This window comes from Taudactylus pleione, unplaced genomic scaffold (assembly GCF_031769625.1).
Source record: "Taudactylus pleione unplaced genomic scaffold, aTauple2 ptg000198l, whole genome shotgun sequence".
NCBI classification, from domain to species: domain Eukaryota; kingdom Metazoa; phylum Chordata; class Amphibia; order Anura; family Myobatrachidae; genus Taudactylus; species Taudactylus pleione.
In genome coordinates, this window is record NW_028284600.1 from 12,725,001 (window position 1) to 12,746,677 (window position 21,677).

The 21,677-nt window shown below is 46.3% G+C and overlaps 1 protein-coding gene across 2 annotated transcripts in view; it reads right to left on the reverse strand.

Annotated features, from left to right (window-relative positions):
* LGI1 (leucine rich glioma inactivated 1) overlaps positions 1–21,677 on the reverse strand; it is a 61,839-nt gene that overhangs the window by 15,803 nt on the left and 24,359 nt on the right. The window contains exons 4-5 of one of the 2 annotated variants that reach the window (XM_088476908.1): positions 16,375–16,446; positions 15,446–15,517 (exon numbers count right to left, since the gene is read on the reverse strand). In XM_088476908.1, the coding sequence (XP_088333034.1) occupies positions 15,446–15,517; positions 16,375–16,446 (144 nt within the window). The remainder of the gene's footprint in view (positions 1–15,445; positions 15,518–16,374; positions 16,447–21,677) is intronic. The other variant, XM_088476909.1, reaches the window with a different exon arrangement.

Consider the following 21,677-nt stretch of genomic DNA (forward strand, 5'->3'; position numbering starts at 1 on the left):
TTGCCTAGTTTGCCTATGTCTAGGGCTATCTCTGCAATTATATATACCGGCGTAAATCTATACTGATGGTTTTATGTTCGCCTCCAGTGGACTTTGTATATTACCTTAATTGTGTTTTGTTGGTCTATAGAAAGCAATATAATAAATTTAAGCATCTAAGTATGTGGCAACTTTTAAGAATCCACTTGATAAATTACAAATCAGATCCTGATTTTTTTTAAGGTACTTTAGGAACAGAGGGCCTGATTCAGAGCCGCTCGTAAGCAGCCGCTCGTTCGCTCCGAGCGATGTTCGCACAACTGCGCATGCGTACGGGTTTTAATACGCATGCGCGAACCAGTCAGTGCGGTCAAAAATCGTGTGCTCGCAAAATAGCGAATGCCTGCTATTTTGAGTGACAGAGTGAGGCGTTTGTGGGTGGTAACAGGGGAAGGTGCTTGAAAACGGGGAGTGGAGATCAGAATGCAGGCGTGCCAAACGGTCAAAACGGGCGTTTTAAGGGTGTGCATAATTAACAAAGCAGCGTCATCGACCACGTCAGTTGGGTGTCTTTTAGCCAGAACTGCTCGCATGATTGCGGTAGGAAAATGCAACCACAAGAATAGCGAGCAGTTCAGACGCCGTTCGATGTACTCGATTAATCTAATAAATAGCGGAGATGACGTATGATGCGAGCGGCCAGGGGGCGTCTTTTGAAAAATAACGACCGCATGTTTTGTTCGCTCGTTCAGACATGGAGGCGTCAACAGACCGCAAAGAGCGAACGGTCAATTTAAATAGCCAGCTCATTTTTATGAACGAGCGAGCACAAATAGCGTCCGGCTCTGAATGAGGTCCAGAATCTTCTTATAGATACCTATTGGTGGATTTAAGAATGGATCACTTTCTAGTACCAGCAATCTGAAAAGGGCCCAATCACTCTATGGGCCCAATTCTGCATGGATCGCAATTGCAACTGCGTATGCAGATCGGCCGATTGTTGCGCACTGCTCATGCATCGAATTGCCGTGTGCCGTGATCGCACTGCTATTACGCACGCAGACAGGAATCCATCGCAGAGTGAGTGACAGGCCGTGAGCATTTGGGGGTGGTGACGGGGGAGAGGTTGCAGAAATGCAGGCGTGCCTGTCTGTTTGAACGCCGTTGCATGGCTGTGCATAAATTAGCCACTACGCAGCTTGTGTACTCACTGCGTGCGACTTACAATTTCTGCATCTGGTCAGACCTGCTGTAATTGTGTGTGACGGACCGATGTCCTTTGATGGTACCGATGTATACGCAGGACTGCAAGGTATTACGGATGTGAGAAAGTAGTAGTGGTCTATGCCGGCTGAGCGGTGGCAGACAGCATATTTTCGCCGCTGCTTTGCGTGCGATTACACAGCTGCGATTGCAATTGCGACCTGTGCTGCATCAGGCCCTAGGTACTGTAAATACAGCTGGTAGAATATCAGGTGATAGACTAAAATCGTTGCTGATAGGGACCCCACCTGAAAGTCTATCTTGCACAACGCCAGCAATGATTGGATATCTGCCATTAGTGTATTTCCACTAATTATTATTAGGTACACTGTGTCACGATTGGTGCTTGAGAGTTACCTGACTCAGGTGTTGAACTGGATTCAGCGGAGACCGGCTTGACTGGAACCATGGATGGTGTAAATATCTCTGTTTGCATAAGAACTGTATGGCAGTGAGAACTACCTTTGATGGTAAATGACAGGAACAGGAAACTTGTAATGCTGGAGTGGAACACTTGGAGAAACCGGACTGGGACCGGCAAGAAAGCTTGCTGAGCTGGACGGGGTACCAGTAGGTAGACTTGATGTGGCTGGGAAGCCGTATGGAGAATGGTGGTAGCACGGGAGCTACTTGTTGCGGTTGGGAAGCCGTATGGAGAATGGTGGTAGCATGGGAGCTACTTGATTCGGCTGGGAAGCCGTATGGAGAATGGTGGTAGCACAGGAGCTACTTGATGTGGCTGGGAAGCCATATGGAGAATGGTGGTAGCACGGGAGCTACTTGATGCGGCTGGGAAGCCATATGAAGAATGATGGTAGCACGGGAGCTACTTGGGGTGGCTGGAAAGCCGTATGGAGAATGTTGGTAGCACGGGAGCTACTTGGTGCAGCTGGGAATCCGTATGGAGAATGATGGTAGCACGGGAGCTACTTGGGGCGGCTGGGAAGCCGTATGGAGAATGGGTAGATAACTGGACTCCAGGTATAATGAAGGATGGCAGGAACTCCGGTTAGGACCGGAGGGTAACCGGACTCCAGGTGCAATGGAGGATGACTGGATTATAAAATGTGCCAGGTATAGCTATTAGCAGGACTGCTAGATGAACTGGTCTGGAAACCAGAAGGTTTTCTGGGTATGCCAAGTATTGCTGTTAGCAGGATTTCTAGGTATGCCAGGTATTGCTGTTAGCAGGATTTCTGGATATGCCAGGTATTGCTGTAAGCAGGATGACTGGTCTGAGAACCAGCAGGTTTTCCAGATGCACCATGGGTTGCTGCCAGCAGGAGCCTGGGATACACTAGTACACAGAGAGACAGATATAGCACCATCTGTACACCACGGGAAGTAATGAGATGTTCAGGCCCAGAATGCTATCAGAGGAGGATATTTATACCCTGGGTCTGGCAGGAATTGGTGGATACAGTGAGGTGGTCTGGCTGTAGCACTCTGAGTGGTGGAGGGCACAACATGCAGAGGGAGCAATCATCTCTGCAGTACTGAGAGTCAGAACCACACCTGCGACTCCAATCAAGGATAGCAGTGTTCACAGACAGAGGAGGGCCCAGGTGAATAATCACTGTGGAAAGGAAAGCACAGTCCCAATGCATACACAGAAGTGTTACAGCCAGAATGATTTAGAGCAGATCTCCCAGGTGAATTGCACACACAGATGCATGGAGCAGCTGGCAGAGGTAAGTCTCAAGGCAAAAGGTAAAAACTAGCCAGGGTTGTGACACACTGTAGGTGTTAGTCAGCATTTAGATACATGTATTGGTGAGATTTTATATAGTAATCCCTTACCAGATTAAATACACCCAACATACAGTAGTGGGGGATTCAATAACTAGTGAACACCTGAATTACCTAAAATACGAGATGCTATAAAGCCACAATGACTCCATTCCTGCATCCAAAAACAATTTACCATCTCACTCACTCCACCTAAATTGCCATTCTTACTACAAAATGAAAAGAGATCTGCTAGGGTTACCAAAGGCGTTTTAAGGGATGAGGGGGCCCTGTGCAGTGGGCACCCCCACTCTACAGCAGGGCACCATCTCCCCATACCTACCATGACAGGGGGTGGTTGGGTCTGTGTAACTGCCCCCTCTCCTATTCTAGCTCTCATCACTTAGCCATCTTTCAGTCCATGTGTCCGGAAAGGTGGCACATGCACAGGAGAGAGCAAGGACTCTTGTCAGAGACTTTGCCATGTGCTGTGTGGCATCATCTTTCAGAAAACATAGCCACAGAGAGCTAGAATACGGGAGGAGGCAGCAGGGGGGGAGGGGGCTGGGTTATGAATGCACATTGCTCAGGGCCCCGGTCTCTCAGGGGGCCCATGGCTGAGCACACTGCTGAAGCAGCTGCCGGGCACTAGGACCCAGCAGGGCCAGATGTATTGTGCTGCACTAAACTCAGTAAAGGCCGACCTCGTAAGCATTGTGACCCGGTGGGGTGCCGGCATTGGCAAGTGCGCACACGATGTCGCACGTCGGACTTGCATGCAGGTCCAACGGGCGATGTCTCTGACGATGCATGGGAGCACGCATCGTCAGTGACATTGAGGGTACACACTAGACGATGTGCCCAATATGTCGTCCGATCCACATATCGTCTAGTGTGTACCCAGCATAACAAGGGTTGAAATGAGAGAGCAGCAGGGGATGTCCCTGCAGTTCTCACACTGAGAAATTAAGGCGGGTATCCACTTGCCGATTAAAATTAGCAATTGAACGATAACGATATCGTTAATGTTCAATTGCTCATTAATGGTGCACAAATCGGATATGAAAATGTCGGAAACGACCAGCGATGCGCGCTCCCGCTTGTCGTTTCCAACATCAATCATCGCCTGAACATTCTGGTCAATCTGCCGATAACGACAGATTGACCATGTTCAGGGATGAGGGAGGGTGCCTACACTGACCGACGTATCATTTAGTGTTGGCACTGCATTGGAAGAGGAACGACCGTATGATTACAATGTTGTAATCGTACTGTCGTTCCACTATCTGCTAGTGGATACGCACCTTTACTCCCATAAGTCTTGGCACAATGGCATGTGCTGAGCTCTGATTGGAAGAGCTCAGCACATGCTGACTGGTTGGTGGAACTACTCTCTCTGACCTCTAGAACTGTCAGGAGGACTGGACTCCAATCTATCAGCATGAGCATGGTCCCTGTCATTAAGTATCCTGTGTGCCTCCTCTATCTCCACAGCTCCAGTTCCTGTCTCTGCTCCCCTCACACTGCATCTCCTGTCTATGTGTCTCACAGCCCCTGTCTCTACCCCTTTAGTCCATCTCCTGTCTGTATCTCCCAGTCTCCTTGCACAGCTCCTGAATGTCTCACCCCTCTCTCAGGCCATGTCCTACATGTGTCACCCCCTCTAAGTCCATTTCCTACCTGTAACTCCCATTACCAGGCCAACTCCTGCATGTGTCTCTCAGCCTCCCTGCACAATGCCTGCAAGCGTCTCCTCCCTCTGAGTCTATCTCCTCCCTGTGTCTCCCCCTCTCAGTCCATCTCCTGCCTGTGTCTCTCCCTCTCAGTCCATCTCCTGCCTGTGTCTCTCCCTCTCAGTCCATCTCCTGCATGTATCGCCCTCTCTCAGTCCATCTCCTGTCTGTATCTCCCCCTTTCAGTCCATCTCCTGCAGGTATTGCCCCCTCTCAGTCCATCTCCTGCCTGTGTCTCTCCCTCACAGTCCATCTCCTTCAGGTATCGCCCTCTCTCAGTCCATCTTCTGCATGTATCGCCGCCCCTCTCAGTCCATCTCCTGTCTGTATCTCCCCCTTTCAGTCCATCTCCTGCAGGTATCGCCCCCTCTCAGTCAATCTTCTGCAGGTATCTCCCCCTCCCAGTCCATCTCCTGCATGTATCTCCCCCTCTCAGTCCATCTTCTTTCTGTATCTCCCCCTCTCAGTTCATCTCCTGCATGTATTGAACCCTCTCAGTCCATCTCCTATCTGTATCTCCCCCTCTCAGTCCATCTCCTATCTGTATTTCCCCCTCTCAGTCTATCTCCTGCATGTATCTCCCCCTCTCAATCTATCTCCTGCATGTATCTCCCCCTCTCAGTCCATCTCTTGCATGTATCTCCCCCTCTCAGTCCATCTCCTGCATGTATCTCCCCCTCTCAGTCCATCTCCTGCATGTATCTCCCCCTCTCAGTCCACCTCCTGCATGTATCTCCCCCTCTCAGTCCATTTCCTCTCTGTGTCTCCCCCTCTCAGTCCATTTCCTCTCTGTGTCTCTCCCTCTCAGTCCATCTCCTGCCTGTGTCTCTCCCTCTCAGTCCATCTCCTGCATGTATCGCCCTCTCTCAGTCCATCTCCTGTCTGTATCTCCCCCTTTCAGTCCATCTCCTGCAGGTATTGCCCCCTCTCAGTCCATCTCCTGCCTGTGTCTCTCCCTCACAGTCCATCTCCTTCAGGTATCGCCCTCTCTCAGTCCATCTTCTGCATGTATCGCCCCCTCTCAGTCCATCTCCTGTCTGTATCTCCCCCTTTCAGTCCATCTCCTGCAGGTATCGCCCCCTCTCAGTCCATCTTCTGCATGTATCTCCCCCTCTCAGTCCATCTTCTTTCTGTATCTCCCCCTCTCAGTTCATCTCCTGCATGTATTGAACCCTCTCAGTCCATCTCCTATCTGTATCTCCCCCTCTCAGTCCATCTCCTATCTGTATTTCCCCCTCTCAGTCTATCTCCTGCATGTATCTCCCCCTCTCAGTCTATCTCCTGCATGTATCTCTCCCTCTCAGTCCATCTCTTGCATGTATCTCCCCCTCTCAGTCCATCTCCTGCATGTATCTCCCCCTCTCAGTCCATCTCCTGCATGTATCTCCCCCTCTCAGTCCACCTCCTGCATGTATCTCCCCCTCTCAGTCCATTTCCTCTCTGTGTCTCCCCCTCTCAGTCCATCTCCTGCATGTATCTCCCCCTTTGAGTCCATTTCCTCTCTGTGTCTCCCCCTCTCAGTCCATCTCCTGCATGTATCTCCCCCTTTGAGTCCATTTCCTCTCTGTGTCTCCCCCTCTCAGTCCATCTCCTGCATATATCTCCCCCTCTCAGGCCATCTCCTGCATGTATCTCCCCCTCTGAGTCCATCTCCTCTCTGTATCTCCCCCTCTCAGTCCATCTCCTGTCTGTATTTCCCCCTCTCAGGCCATCTCCTGCATGTATATCCCCCTCTGAGTCCATCTCCTCTCTGTGTCTCCCCCTCTGAGTCCATCTCCCGCATGTATCTCCCCCTCTTTGAGTCCATTTCCTCTCTGTGTATCCCCCTCTCAGTCCATCTCCTGCATGTATCTCCCCCTCTCAGGCCATCTCCTGCATGTATCTCCCCCTCTGAGTCCATCTCCTCTCTGTGTCTCCCCCTCTCAGTCCATCTCCTGCATGTATCTCCCCCTCTCAGTCCATCTCCTCTTTGTGTCTCCCCTCAGTCCATCTCCTGCATGTATCTCCCTCTCAGTCCATCTCCTGCATGTATCTCCCTCTCAGTCCATCTCCTCTCTGTGTCTCCCCCTCTCAGTCCATCTCCTGCATGTATCTCCCTCTCAGTCCATCTCCTCTCTGTGGGCTCTATTTATTAACATTATTTTTACTCAAATAAAGTGAAAAAGGGTGTTTTCACACCCTTTTCACATTATTTTAGTATCTACAGGGCAATTGGAGTAGAATTAGTAAAATTCTACTCCAACCCCCAGTATCACTTATTTTTAGTAAAGCAGATCGCATTTCCCATAATTGTAATGGGAAATGTGATCCGACCATAGTTACTAAAAATAAATTGTAAAAAAATACCGGGGGAAGCCCTGTGATAATAACGCCACCTGGAGGTGGCGTTATCCAGGGTCTCCCCCGGTTACCGGGCTCCCACTCTGCTCTAACGGGGAGAGCAGAGGCGGGAGCCGGTACCAGTAATCAGCTGTGTGGTCTAAGCAGACCGCAAGCTGATTGCTGTAAAAAAATGAAAAAAAAAATGAAAAATTTTTTTTTTTACTTACCTGACTCCAGGGACCGGTGATCAGGCCTCCGGTGATGGCTCCTCTCCGGTCAGCTGGTCTCCCACAGTGCACTGGGGCCCGGTCATCAGGTGATCGGGCCCCAGTGCAGTATGGGAGATCACCTGATCGGGAAGCCCGGAGAAGATCACCGGAGGCCAGGAGGATGCAGGTAAGTGTAATGAAGGGAGGGGGGGTCGCGGGGGCGGGGCTTGGCGCCAGGGGGCGGGGCTTAGCATTGGTGGGGGGGTAGTAGCGGTGGTCGGTAGGTGCAAGCGCGGGCCCTTAGTCGCTGTATTTTCGGAAAAAATACCGCGACTAGAGTGCGGATGGGATCCGCAGGGACAGAGCTTTATCGCAAGCTCTGTCTCTGCAAGGGATTTATAGTAAATCCCTGTGATATTGCCTGAATTCGCAATGCGAATTCACTCGGTAATATCACACTACAATCCGCATTCAATATGCGGATTGTAGTAAATGGAGCCCTGTGTCTCTCCACTCTCCGTTCAGCTTATGCCAGTCTTTCTCTGCAGAGCAATGCGACCACCACAATTGGCAGAATGCAGACACTTTGTATACATAGGGTTGAAAGCTTTATTATGTGCAAAAGTTGTGCAAGCGTTCCCCTACCTCTACTCTTGTTCCAATGGTTGTGCAGCTCCTGAGCACTTCTCCTGTTTTCTGCATTGTTCAACTGTCTGCATTCTGTCCCTCATCTGTGTGTATGTCTCCATCTATTGCTCCCCTGTCTGTTTCCCCTTTCTGTTTTTCATCCTTGTCTTCAATTTTGTATTGTATTTTTCACCCCCCTTGTGTGCCTCTGCTACCCCCCCACACACTCACACACATTGTGTGTCTGTGCATCTGTCTCATCCTTATGTGTGCCTTTCCCTATCTTTCTCCATCTGTTTGTCCCCATCCTTCCATCATTTAGCACCTTGTGCATAGGCAAACGTAGAGGGGTTTCCGATTGCCTGGAAACCCCCCTCCCCAGCCCACACCAATAGTAATATAATAGAATTTAACTAGTGCTGCATGTTCTTCTTAGTATTGCAAATGAAATAATTAGCACCACCTGTGGATCTTTTAACATGAGTCAGCCAGTACACCTGTGCACCAACTAGGAGATATGGAAAACATGCACTGTTAGGGGTGCAATGCAATAGACCATCTAATAATACATTATCCAGTGCATAACAAGACCATGATGTACATATATGTCCATGGCAGTGCTAGGTTCTCTGCTGCTCCCCCAGACTCCCAGAATTTCTGGAATGGTGCCCACATGTAAACTAAATACATTCAGCTCAGGCAGGATGGCCCTACTGCCGCATCTCATGGCTTACTGTGATCGCTGGTCCTATACTGTATATGCTGGAATTATGGCACAAAATATACTTTGTTTGACACATATTAAAGCTGGTTAAGTGCTAATTATGCCCTTTCCATGGACTGGCCACACTTGCTCTAAAAGTAAGCTTTTGGAAACCCCCCTCTAAAAATCCTACATTTGCCACTGTTGTGCTGCTCCATGTTCTTATTCCTCTTCTGCTCACTTCACTCCTGACCTGTTTCCTCTTCCTCTTCTTCTGAAGTTGGTGGTGTCTCGGTGGCTGCTGACCAGAAGGGACGTGTACAAACGCATGTACAGCTGTATCCACCACCGTATAACTGAATCTGAATAAACAGGTCAGCAGAATATTTTGGTTTTAATAATTTTGTTGAGGTACAGAATAGGAGGAATCGGTATGAAATACCGCCGGCCGCATGGTTTGATTCCCGGCAGCGCCTGGCCGACAACAGCAGAGTTCCCGGCAGCGGAAGTCCGACAGCGCTGGAAATCCTGATCGTGGATAGGTAAGTACTAACTAACCTAACCCCCTAACCCTCCTTAGGGGTGCCTAACCCTAACCTCCCCCCAAAAGTGCCTAACCCTAATCCCCCCTCTAAGTGCCTAACCCTAACCCCCCCCCTTCCCCGCTGCCTAAACCTAAGTCCCCCGGGGGGGTGCCTAGCCCTAAGTCCCCCCCGGGGGTGCCTAACCCTCCCTCCCCCTAGCCTAACCCTAACCCTCCCGGGTGGGTGCCTAACCCTAAGTCCCCCTAGGTGCCCTAAACCTAACCCTCCCCCCCGCGGCTGTCCGCTCGCGGTGCCCGGCATCCCTTCGATTGGGATGCCGGGCGCCGGTCTCCCGGCGTCGGGGAAATGTCAGGCGTCTACATCTAGACGCCCGGCATTTCATCCCTCGCCGGGATATGACAGTCGGGAAGCCGGCTGCCGATATTAAGGCAGCCGGCTTCCCGATTGTATACCGAATAGGAACCTGTTGATAAATGATATGGGTCCTGTTCATCAAGATCAAAATCCCCATAGCAATGAGCTAATGGTGTTTTGAGACACTGATACACAGGATGACTGGGTCACGAGGGAGGGAGTACATTGCTGACAGAAGGGATGAGTCTTAAAATAAGATGCCCAAAGTCAGGCATTATTAATTCCATGTAACCACAGGAGGGAATGTTGGCTGATCAGTATTAAGAGCCAAGACAGTGTATTAAGTATGAAATCATAGCATCTGCATACTGAAATCAAGAGATGAAGAACAGTTCTGATCTGAGGATGGATGATTTCCTACTGGTACCTGGGAATGGTAGAGGAAATCCACTGTGAGAATTGGGCCGTAATGCCAGAGAAAAGAAAAGCAGCTTCCGTTAGTCACCAGGAGAGGGCGCTAGCACACACTTTAAAGAATTCACAGGAAAATATGAAATCGTTTTTGTTCGAAAACACAGATGTGCGTGATTGCAGTTTATTTACTAAAATACCTGTTATATTGTACACTGTGAGGCCAGCCTGTGTAATAATGCAGCTGATTGTGTATGATAGGAAACGGGTGCAATATTTTATATTTACATTGGGAATTCTGCAAGTTTACTGTTAATTAATTATTAGCTTTCATTTATACAAGGGTTCCGTAGCATATAAGTTCAAACTAACACAGATAGTATATACATTCACATAGATACATAATTAAAGTGAGCATTTAGCTTAATTAATCTCCCAAGTATATTAATTTTTAAGTGGGAGAGGAGTGCAGTCAATGATAAATAAAGGTTTTCCCCAGAGGACACAAATTATTGATGCACAGTTCCTGGAATCCCCCAACATTCAGCAGGGAAGTAGGCTTCTTATTGAGCAATGGAGGCTCTCTATCCAAGCAGCCTTCCAGACACAGCACTATAATTATAATTGTAAGTGCATATATTCATGTGTTTATAGAGCAATAAACCACATGTGAACTACACAGATATCTTTTCTCCTTCATCTATTGTTGCTGAATATCAGGTGTGACATTGTTCTGCTGTAATACGTGGGGAAGCTATCGCTGGCCATGGCTACCGCTGGCGATGCTAGGTGATAGCTGTCGCCGGTGGTAGCCTCTATCAAACGGCAAAGGGATAAGGTTTTTCAGGGATTGATAAACAGAAGTAAGTAGTTTTTCTGGACCAGAGCTCATAACCTATAGTTTTGCATGGCATTTTGTTCACACACTATGAGAAATATTCATCCTAAAGCCCCCCGATAACTAAGTATCCAACAAGTTGTGGCAGTGGCTACTGAGGTACCAGAGGATTTCTAGAGAGTGGTTTCCCAAATGCTTGATTTTAGAGTGAGTGTAGCCCGCCAATGAAGAGGGTATGATCAGCACATAACAAGCTACGTTCTGACTCATACATAGTGTATGTAATACACCAGACAGGGCCAATGATCAACAGAAGTGATTAGATGTTGCAGTAGGACAGTCCGTCTGAGCTTAATGTTTTTTTTCAGGATGTGGGCACCATTCCACCATCTCAGTACCCCGATCTGTGGAGCATTGGATTCAGGTTGGGGCAGCAGCAGTAGAACTTAGCACTGGTTCTCGTATGAACACATTGGTCTCCTTATACACCGGATAGTGTACGAATTACAGTATTAACAATTAACACTACAGATAGTCTATATCAGGGGTAGCTAACCTCGGTCCTTGAGAGCTACCAACAGTTCATGTTTTCCAGGTCACCCAGAGGGTGCACAAGTGTAGTTTAGCTTCCGAGAACAAGCGCCATCTTCAGACGGCGCCTGCTCTCATAGCCCCGCTTTTTCCTATGGGAAGGAGTTCCAGGGATGCGAAAGAGGGATCAAGCGGGTCCCTCCACCGCCTTCTCACGGGCTACCCGGCAGCTGTGCGCATGCGTGACCTCGGGTAATGCATGCATAGCCGGGCTGAAGGGGAGGAGGTACTGTATGTAATGCAGCTACTTCTATAGCTGCGATACTAACCGAGGGGACAGCTGATTTTCAGAGCAGCTGTCCCTGCACCGGAGCAATGATGAATTGCTTCAGTGTCAAGTTTTACTTAAGTATCCCTCGCAGCGAGACCAATACTTAATCATCAGAGGCCATATGGCCTCCAATGATGAATAGGCCCCTGAGTATGCAGCCTATCATTTCCCTAGGAAGCAGTAATATCACTGAGTATGCAGCCTATCACATAACTAGGAAGCAGTAACATCACTGAGTATGCAGCCTATCATTTCCCTAGGAAGCAGTAACATCACTGATTATGCAGCCTATCATTTCCCTAGGAAGCAGTAACATCATTGAGTATGCAGCCTATCACATAACTAGGAAGCAGTAACATCACTGAGTATGCAGCCTATCATTTCCCTAGGAAGCAGTAACATCACTGAGTATGCAGCCTATCATTTCCCTAGGAAGCAGTAACATCATTGAGTATGCAGCCTATCACATAACTAGGAAGCAGTAAAATCACTGAGTATGCAGCCTATCACATAACTAGGAAGCAGTAACATCACTGAGTATGCAGCCTATCATTTCCCTAGGAAGCAGTAACATCACTGAGTATGCAGCCTATCATTTCCCTAGGAAGCAGTAACATCACTGAGTATGCAGCCTATCATTTCCCTAGGAAGCAGTAACATCATTGAGTATGCAGCCTATCACATAACTAGGAAGCAGTAGCATCACTGAGTATGCAGCCTATCACATAACTAGGAAGCAGTAGCATCACTGAGTATGCAGCCTATCACATAACTAGGAAGCAGTAACATCACTGAGTATGCAGGCTATCACTTCCCTAGGAAGCAGTGACATCACTGAGTATGCAGCCTATCACATAACTAGGAAGCAGTGACATCACTGAGTATGCAGCCTATCACATAACTAGGAAGCAGTAGCATCACTGAGTATGCAGCCTATTACATAACTAGGAAGCAGTAGCATCACTGAGTATGCAGCCTATCACATAACTAGGAAGCAGTAGCATCACTGAGTATGCAGCCTATCACATAACTAGGAAGCAGTAACATCACTGAGTATGCAGGCTATCACATAACTAGGAAGCAGTAGCATCACTGAGTATGCAGCCTATCACATAACTAGGAAGCAGTAGCACCACTGAGTATGCAGGCTATCACTTCCCTAGGAAGCAGTAACATCACTGAGTATGCAGCCTATCACATAACTAGGAAGCAGTAGCATCACTGAGTATGCAGCCTATCACATAACTAGGAAGCAGTAGCATCACTGAGTATGCAGCCTATTACATAACTAGGAAGCAGTAGCATCACTGAGTATGCAGCCTATCACATAACTAGGAATCAGTAGCATCACTGAGTATGCAGCCTATCACATAACTAGGAAGCAGTAGCATCACTGAGTATGCAGGCTATCACTTCCGTAGGAAGCAGTAACATCAATGAGTATGCAGCCTATCACATAACTAGGAAGCAGTAGCATCACTGAGTATGCAGCCTATCACATAACTAGGAAGCAGTAGCATCACTGAGTATGCAGCCTATCACATAACTAGGAATCAGTAGCATCACTTAGTATGCAGCCTATCACATAACTAGGAAGCAGCAGCCTATCACATAACTAGGAAGCAGTAGCATCACTAAGTATGCAGCCTATCACATAACTAGGAAGCAGTAACATCAGTGAGAATGTAGCCTATCACATAACTAGGAAGCAGTAACATCACTGAGTATGCAGCCTATCACATAACTAGGAAGCAGTAGCATCACTGAGTATGCAGCCTATCACGTAACTAGGAATCAGTAGCATCACTTAGTATGCAGCCTATCACATAACTAGGAAGCAGCAGCGTATCACATAACTAGGAAGCAGTAACATCACTGAGTATGCAGCCTATCACATAACTAGGAAGCAGTAGCATCACTGAGTATGCAGCCTATCACATAACTGGGAAGCAGCAGCCTATCACATAACTAGGAAGCAGTAGCATCACTGAGTATGCAGCCTATCACATAACTAGGAAGCAGCAGCCTATCACATCACTAGGAAGCAGTAACATCACTGAATATGCAGCCTATCACATAACTAGGAAGCAGTAACATCAGTGAGAATGTAGCCTATTAATTCACTTGGAAGCAGTAACATCTTTCTGAATGCAGCCTATTACTTAATGTAACATCACTGTTTATGTAACCTACCAAGGGGCATATTTATCAATTATCAGGTGTTATTTCTGATATTTGTAATATCTTATTTGCTGCAATAAGAAATTATGTACCACCCAAATGTATCAAAACTAACACCAAGGGACAGGGGCCTCCGAAAGGATCTCATCTCTGCTATGTGTTTGGAGTGAAGAGAACGCATTAGTGGGCGTTTCACTCTTCTATCGGGACCCCCGCAGAGCTACTGTGCATGCGTGGTCTACTCAACACTCATGTACAGCAGCCTTTGCCGGTAAGTTTTTCAAAATGTAGCACATAGGCTACAGCGGCTGCCACCATCTTCAGACGTTGTTAGCTGCCGGGACCAAACTGCATTTTGGATCTTGGTAAATCTGACAGCTTTGTAGTCGCCATAGAAACCTATGGGGGCTACAGGTGCTGTGGCAAATGCAGGAACCAGAGCCGTAACTAGACATTTTGGTGCCCTGTGCCAGAAAGAGCATTGGTGCCCCCCTCATTTTTCAAAGGGACATAATGCACCCAAAAAAGGGCCATGGCTTCATGGGGATGGGCCAGGGAAGAGATAGGAGAGGCCAGGAGATGCTGGGGATGAAATAAGAGGAAGCTACAAGCAAGAATGATAATAAACAGAAATTTGACAGGCCCAAATAGCGCCCCCTGACCTGTGGTGCCCTGTGCGATGGCACCGGCCGCACTACCCTAGCTACGGCCGTGGCAGGGACCATGGCAGATATAGAAATATCTGCTGCCCCATGGTACATTCAGGTATCCCCTGAAAACATGTGTTTTCAAGGATATGCTATGAACTTTAAATTATACATATGCCCCTTATTCACTAAGAACCAGTATCATTACTGAGAACATATCATACCCCAGTGAGGGAAATGCTATCTTCGTCTTACAGTAGATGCAGATTTTCTATGAGAAAAATAGCAAAAATAAATCTGCCAGTCACACAAAAGTGACCTTTAAAAAGTGACATTTAATCAAGAAGCTGCATTTTAATTGTGAAAGTCTTCAAGCTTTATAGCTGTACCATTTGTATCCTCTATTAATTGCTATAAATACAACTTTTGTTATACTGTTACACCCACCTATATCAACGCTGAATTTTTGTTCCCACTTTTGTAAGCAGACAAATTAAAAGAAACAGTCTTCTGCACTGAGCATTGTCCTCCCACGTGCTTAGCTACAGGCCTGTCATGGAAACATTTGCAATTCTTTCAAAGCAATGTTAGATTTGGAGACAACAAAAGTTTGTGCTCAGTATTAGATATGCATGCCTCTTAACATTGCTCGAGTCTAAACCATGACCAGACCCCCCCAATCAGGTTACTGGTAAAGTTGCAATTATTTTGTATTGGAATACATAGATTTAGTATAGGGCAGAGGTTCCCAAAGTCCTCCATTACAGTCCACATTTTAGGAATATCCATGCTTGAGCACAGGTGACTTAATTAGTACCTCAATCCATTTGATTTAACCATCTGGACTTAAGCTTGGATATCCCTAAAACATGGACTGTAATGGCGGACTTTGGGAACCTCTGGTATAGGGTATTGGTTAAGTCCTCTTTTCAGATACTGTATTACTGCTTTATCAGTGATAACTGGCCACACTGGCGTAATGCACCATTGTTAAAACTGGACATCAGGTTCCACAGATTCTGGACTGTCAGTTCAATACTTACAGGTGTATCAAAGACTTGAGTCCACGAAATGCATTTCTTGAAATTGCTTTTATTTTATTGTTTTCTATGAACCTAAAAAAGAGACAGACGAGAAGATTTGTTAATCTGCAAAACATCTATAGGAGCGAGCTGGCCTCACTTAGCCAGGGGGCCAAGCAGAAGTCAGCATACAGTACATTAATACCCCTCCCCATACACACAGACACATACACAATAATGAGTTAATGCACTGTTGGATACAATAATTACAGCACTAATGGATGACATGAAGAGCCCAGGAAACTACGGTTCTAGATCCCTCTTCAGCCCTCCCCTGAGCATCAGTCCTTTGTACCACAACCAGGTCACATTCTAACATTCTGATGATGAGTTCAAAGCTACTGAGCTATTTGAAATCAATATATATATATATATATATATATATATATTATATATATAAATATATATATATTATATATATTTGTTTTGTTTCAAATAGTAGTATGGATTTTAGATATGTTATATAATTACTGAAGGTGCAGATTATTTTAATTAAAATAGATTTTGTTTTTAATGATGTAAAAGGGCACTGCAAAAGTGTTGGGGGTGGGGGGACACCATGCAAGATGCAAGGAGCAGGATGGGGTTACCATGCGTCTCACTATGAATTCACCAATATCAGCTGCATAACTCAAATAAGAGCACAGTAATCATCTATATGGGACATTCCATAGGCGTGATCTTGTAGACTGCGCACAACCACAATGCCAGCCGCTGCGTCTCACTGTGAAGGGTTACACGTCACAGACACTTATATGCTTCTACATCAAAAATTAAACAGCAGTAATGAATAAGGCATGGAAAGTGGAGGCAGCTCTGCTGCTGGTTTTGGTAAATAGTGCTGTATATATGAGTTATAATGATGGTAATGGCTCAGCGCTTATACTTACAAGTACTCTACGTGAGGAAGACCAGTGAATGCATCATCTCTGATTGCATCAAAAGTGTTTGAAGTGAACAGTCTGCATAAGTATAACACATAAACATTAGGGCAAGGAAGAGAAAGCGTTTTTTTTTGTTTTTAAACGAATACATTAATCTGCTTAAAAGGAACTTATCGGCAAACAGTGTGTTATAGGGAAGAGCATGTTAAAAGCAGGCATTAAAGCATGTTACATCTCTTAAGATGGGTGATTTACATGTTTGGAAAAGGTTATTTCGTTGCTAGGTCACTTGTCTACTGTGGCAGGATATTCTACCGCTGTTGCCAGGTGTATACAGCCTTTGGCATCTGAGACAGATAAATAACATACTGTAGGAGGTGGCCAATCAGAATGGGCATCTCATGAATGTATATGACTTGGCAACAGGGTGTATATTTGGCATGCATGTTTACTAAGAGCTACAAAAACATAAAACAACAACAATAACATAAAGAGATAGGCAAAGGTATTGTGAGTGTAAAAGTAATACGTTGTGTGATATCAGAAAGACAGGCAGAAATCGGGGGCCTACTTCAGAGTCGCACCCAGAGTCCATATTGCGAAGGGATTTTGCGCTTTTTTTGCACTGCGCATGCTCCCGTGCTCAGCGTACGCAGCTATGAGCGACTACAGGGAAATCAGATTTTTTTTTTATGTGTCTCAGGGGGTGTATTTACTAAGCCTTGGATGGAGATAAAGTACCAACCCACCAGCTCCTAACTGTAATTTTTCAAACACAGTCTGTGACTTGGCAGTTAGGAGCTGATTGGCTGGTACTTTATCTAAGTTCAGTTTATCTCCATCCAAGTCTTAGTAAATAGACCCCCTCAGTCGCATCACCGCTTGCAGATGCATGGGTGTCTATTCGCGCAGAGTCCAAATGTTATGAGGGCGTGTCATTGCGATGACGGCTACTTTGACAAGCGGGTGGCTAGGAGCCTTGCGGCCGCATAGAAGGGGCTGAACGGTATATACAGGCATCCACATTTATTTTCCAAGCACGCAATACAGCCGCACATGCAGCCGACTTGTGTGCAACTCGGAACCAGGCTTAGTATCTGCGACAGCGGTATACCTAGCAACTGGAGTACCACCTTTTACACAGTGTGCAGATTCTTTGAGCAAAATCTACAGAGTTCTATTAAAGTCTAATACTTTCATATTCATTTTGGGACCTTGTTTTTAAATAGTTTGGGGGGGGGATACAAAAATAATTTGTTACGTAGGAAACATGCACAGACATAAGAATTCCTTATTAGGTACCATGCATCGGGTAAGTTGGTGTAAGCTCTTGCGGCAGATGGGTGTGAACCGTGCACTGTAACCGCTACATGACTGGGCAGAGAGTAGAGCTGTGATATGTGGGTTTTATTACCTGGTTTGATCATTATCAACACAAACAATTAATTTGTTTAACTATCAAAGGTTAAGAAGTATCACAATTATTGTAGGTATTACAGTAACAAGGTTTTATCTTACTCTTATATGTGTATTCACGGTTCTAACAGTGGATTAAAATGTAAATACCAGAAAATTATAATAATAGCCTCAAGGGGGCACTGTTACTTTTGGCGTCCTTAGCACCTTCTAAAAAGGGCAAGTGGGGTTATTTCCCATTATAACCAAACAGATACTAGCTATCATTTAATAAGATGTAACAGGTAAATGGTATTAAAAATCTGATTGGCTGCTATGGGCAACACTGCCACGTGACCTCTTTAGGAGGATTGATAAATCTTATCTCTCTAAAGACAATTGCAGACTATAATAATGTCTCACCCATAAAAAAGAAATAAATAAACAAAATATTTTACTAAAAAACTGCACTGCTTCTAAACAAAAAGTCAACAAACAAATATAATCTTCTGAGGAACATCAAATAATAATTATCAGAATGTTGAATCTTAATTTAAGATGGGCTAACAGACTATATAGGTTACTAAGCGGTCTATTAATCATCACTTAATTTCTAAATAAGCAGTTGAAAAATGCACATTTTCACCAGCAGTTGTAGAAATGAAGTTATCAGGCCATTTATCAAGAAGGTAGAGCAGGAGGTATCACAGATATTTCCTACTTACCTTCCTCTCGCAGATTGGCCCGCTGTCCCCATACACTAGTATCACAGATATTTCCTACTTACCTTCCTCTCGCAGAATGGCCTGCTGTCCCCATACACTAGTATCACAGATATCTCCTACTTACCTTCCTCTCACAGAATGGCCTGCTGTCCCCATACACTAGTATCACAGATATCTCCTGCTTACCTTACTCTTGCGGAATGGCCCACTATATCCATACACTAGTATCACAGATATCTCCTACTTACCTTCCTCTCGCTGAATGGCCTGCTGTCCCCATACACTAATATCACAGATATCTCCTGCTTACCTTCCTCTCACTGAATGGCCCGCTGTCCCCATACACTAATATCACAGATCTCTCCTACTTACCTTCCTCTCGCTGAATGGCCCGCTGTCCCCATACACTAATATCACAGATATTTCCTACTTACCTTTCTCTCACGGAATGGCCCGCTGTCCCCATACACTAGTATCACAGATATCTCCTGCTTACCTTCCTCTTGCGGAATGGCCCACTATATCCATACACTAGTATCACAGATATCTCCTACTCACCTTCCTCTCGCTGAATGGCCTGCTGTCCCCATACACTAATATCACAGATATCTCCTGCTTACCTTCCTCTCACTGAATGGCCCGCTGTCCCCATACACTAATATCACAGATCTCTCCTACTTACCTTCCTCTCGCTGAATGGCCCGCTGTCCCCATACACTAATATCACAGATATTTCCTACTTACCTTTCTCTCACGGAATGGCCCGCTGTCCCCATACACTAGTATCACAGATATCTCCTGCTTACCTTCCTCTTGCGGAATGGCCCACTATATCCATACACTAGTATCACAGATATCTCCTACTTACCTTCCTCTCGCTGAATGGCCTGCTGTCCCCATACACTAATATCACAGATATCTCCTGCTTACCTTCCTCTCACTGAATGGCCCGCTGTCCCCATACACTAATATCACAGATCTCTCCTACTTACCTTCCTCTCGCTGAATGGCCCGCTGTCCCCATACACTAATATCACAGATATCTCCTGCTTACCTTTCTTTTGCGTAATGGCCCACTGTCCCCATACACTAGTATCACAGATATCTCCTGCTTACTTTTCTCTTGCAAAATGGCCCGCTATCCCCATACACTAATATCACAGATATCTCCTGCTTACCTTCCTCTCGCTGAATGGCCCACTATATCCATACACTAGTATCACCGATATCTCCTACTTACCTTCCTCTCGTTGAATGGCCCGCTGTCCCCATACACTAATATCACAGATATCTCCTGTTTACCTTCCTCTCGCTGAATGGCCCGCTGTCCCCATACACTAATATCACAGATCTCTCCTACTTACCTTCCTCTTGCGGAATGGCCCGCTGTCCCCATACACTAGTATCACAGATATCTCCTACTTACCTTCCTCTCGCTGAATTGCCCTCTGTCCCCATACACTAATATCACAGATATCTCCTACTTACCTTCCTCTCGCAGAATGACCCGCTGTCCCCATACACTAATATCACAGATATCTCCTGCTTACCTTTCTCTTGCGGAATGGCCCGCTGTCCCCATACACTAGTATCACAGATATCTCCTACTTACCTTCCTCTCGCAGAATGACCCGCTGTCCCCATACACTAGTTTCACAGATATCTCCTGCTTACCTTTCTCTTGCGGAATGGCCCACTATATCCATACACTAGTATCACCGATATCTCCTACTTACCTTCCTCTCGCTGAATGGCCCGCTGTCCCCATACACTAATATCACAGATATCTCCTGTTTACCTTCCTCTCGCTGAATGGCCCGCTGTCCCCATACACTAATATCACAGATCTCTCCTACTTACCTTCCTCTTGCGGAATGGCCCGCTGTCCCCATACACTAGTATCACAGATATCTCCTACTTACCTTCCTCTCGCTGAATGGCTCGCTGTCCCTATACACTAGTATCACAGATATCTCCTACTTACCTTCCTCTCGCTGAATGGCCCTCTGTCCCCATACACTAATATCACAGATATCTCCTACTTACCTTCCTCTCGCAGAATGACCCGCTGTCCCCATACACTAATATCACAGATATCTCCTGCTTACCTTTCTCTTGCAGAATGGCCCGCTGTCCCCATACACTAGTATCACAGATATCTCCTACTTACCTTCCTCTCGCAGAATGACCCGCTGTCCCCATACACTAGTATCACAGATATCTCCTACTTACCTTTCTCTTGCGGAATGGCCCGCTGTCCCCATACACTAGTATCACAGATATCTCCTACTTACCTTCCTCTCGCAGAATGGCCCGCTGTCCCCATACACTAGTATCACAGATATCTCCTGCTTACTTTCCTCTCCTGGAATGGCCCACTGTCCCCATACACTAGTATCACAAATATCTCCTGCTTACTTTTCTCTCGCATAATGGCCCGCTATCCCCATACACTAATATCACAGATATCTCCTGCTTACCTTCCTCTCGCTGAATGGCCCACTATATCCATACACTAGTGTCACCGATATCTCCTACTTACCTTCCTCTCGCTGAATGGCCCACTGTCCCCATACACTAATATCACAGATATCTCCTGCTTACCTTCCTCTTGCTGAATGGCCCGCTGTCCCCATACACTAATATCACAGATCTCTCCTGCTTACCTTCCTCTTGCTGAATGGCCCGCTGTCCCCATACACTAATATCACAGATCTCTCCTACTTACCTTCCTCTTGCGGAATGGCCCGCTGACCCCATACACTAGTATCACAGATATCTCCTACTTACCTTCCTCTCGCTGAATGGCCCGCTGTCCCCATACACTAGTATCACAGATATCTCCTACTTACCTTCCTCTCGCTGAATGGCCTACTATATCCATACACTAGTATCACCGATATCTCCTACTTACCTTCCTCTCGCTGAATGGCCCACTGTCCCCATACACTAATATCACAGATATCTCCTGCTTACCTTCCTCTCGCTGAATGGCCCGCTGTCCCCATACATTAGTATCACAGATATCTCCTACTTACCTTCCTCTCGCTGAATGGCCCGCTGTCCCCATACACTAATATCACAGATATCTCCTACTTACCTTCCTCTCGCTGAATGGCCCGCTGTCCCCATACACTAATATCACAGATCTCTCCTACTTACCTTCCTCTCGCAGAATGACCCGCTGTC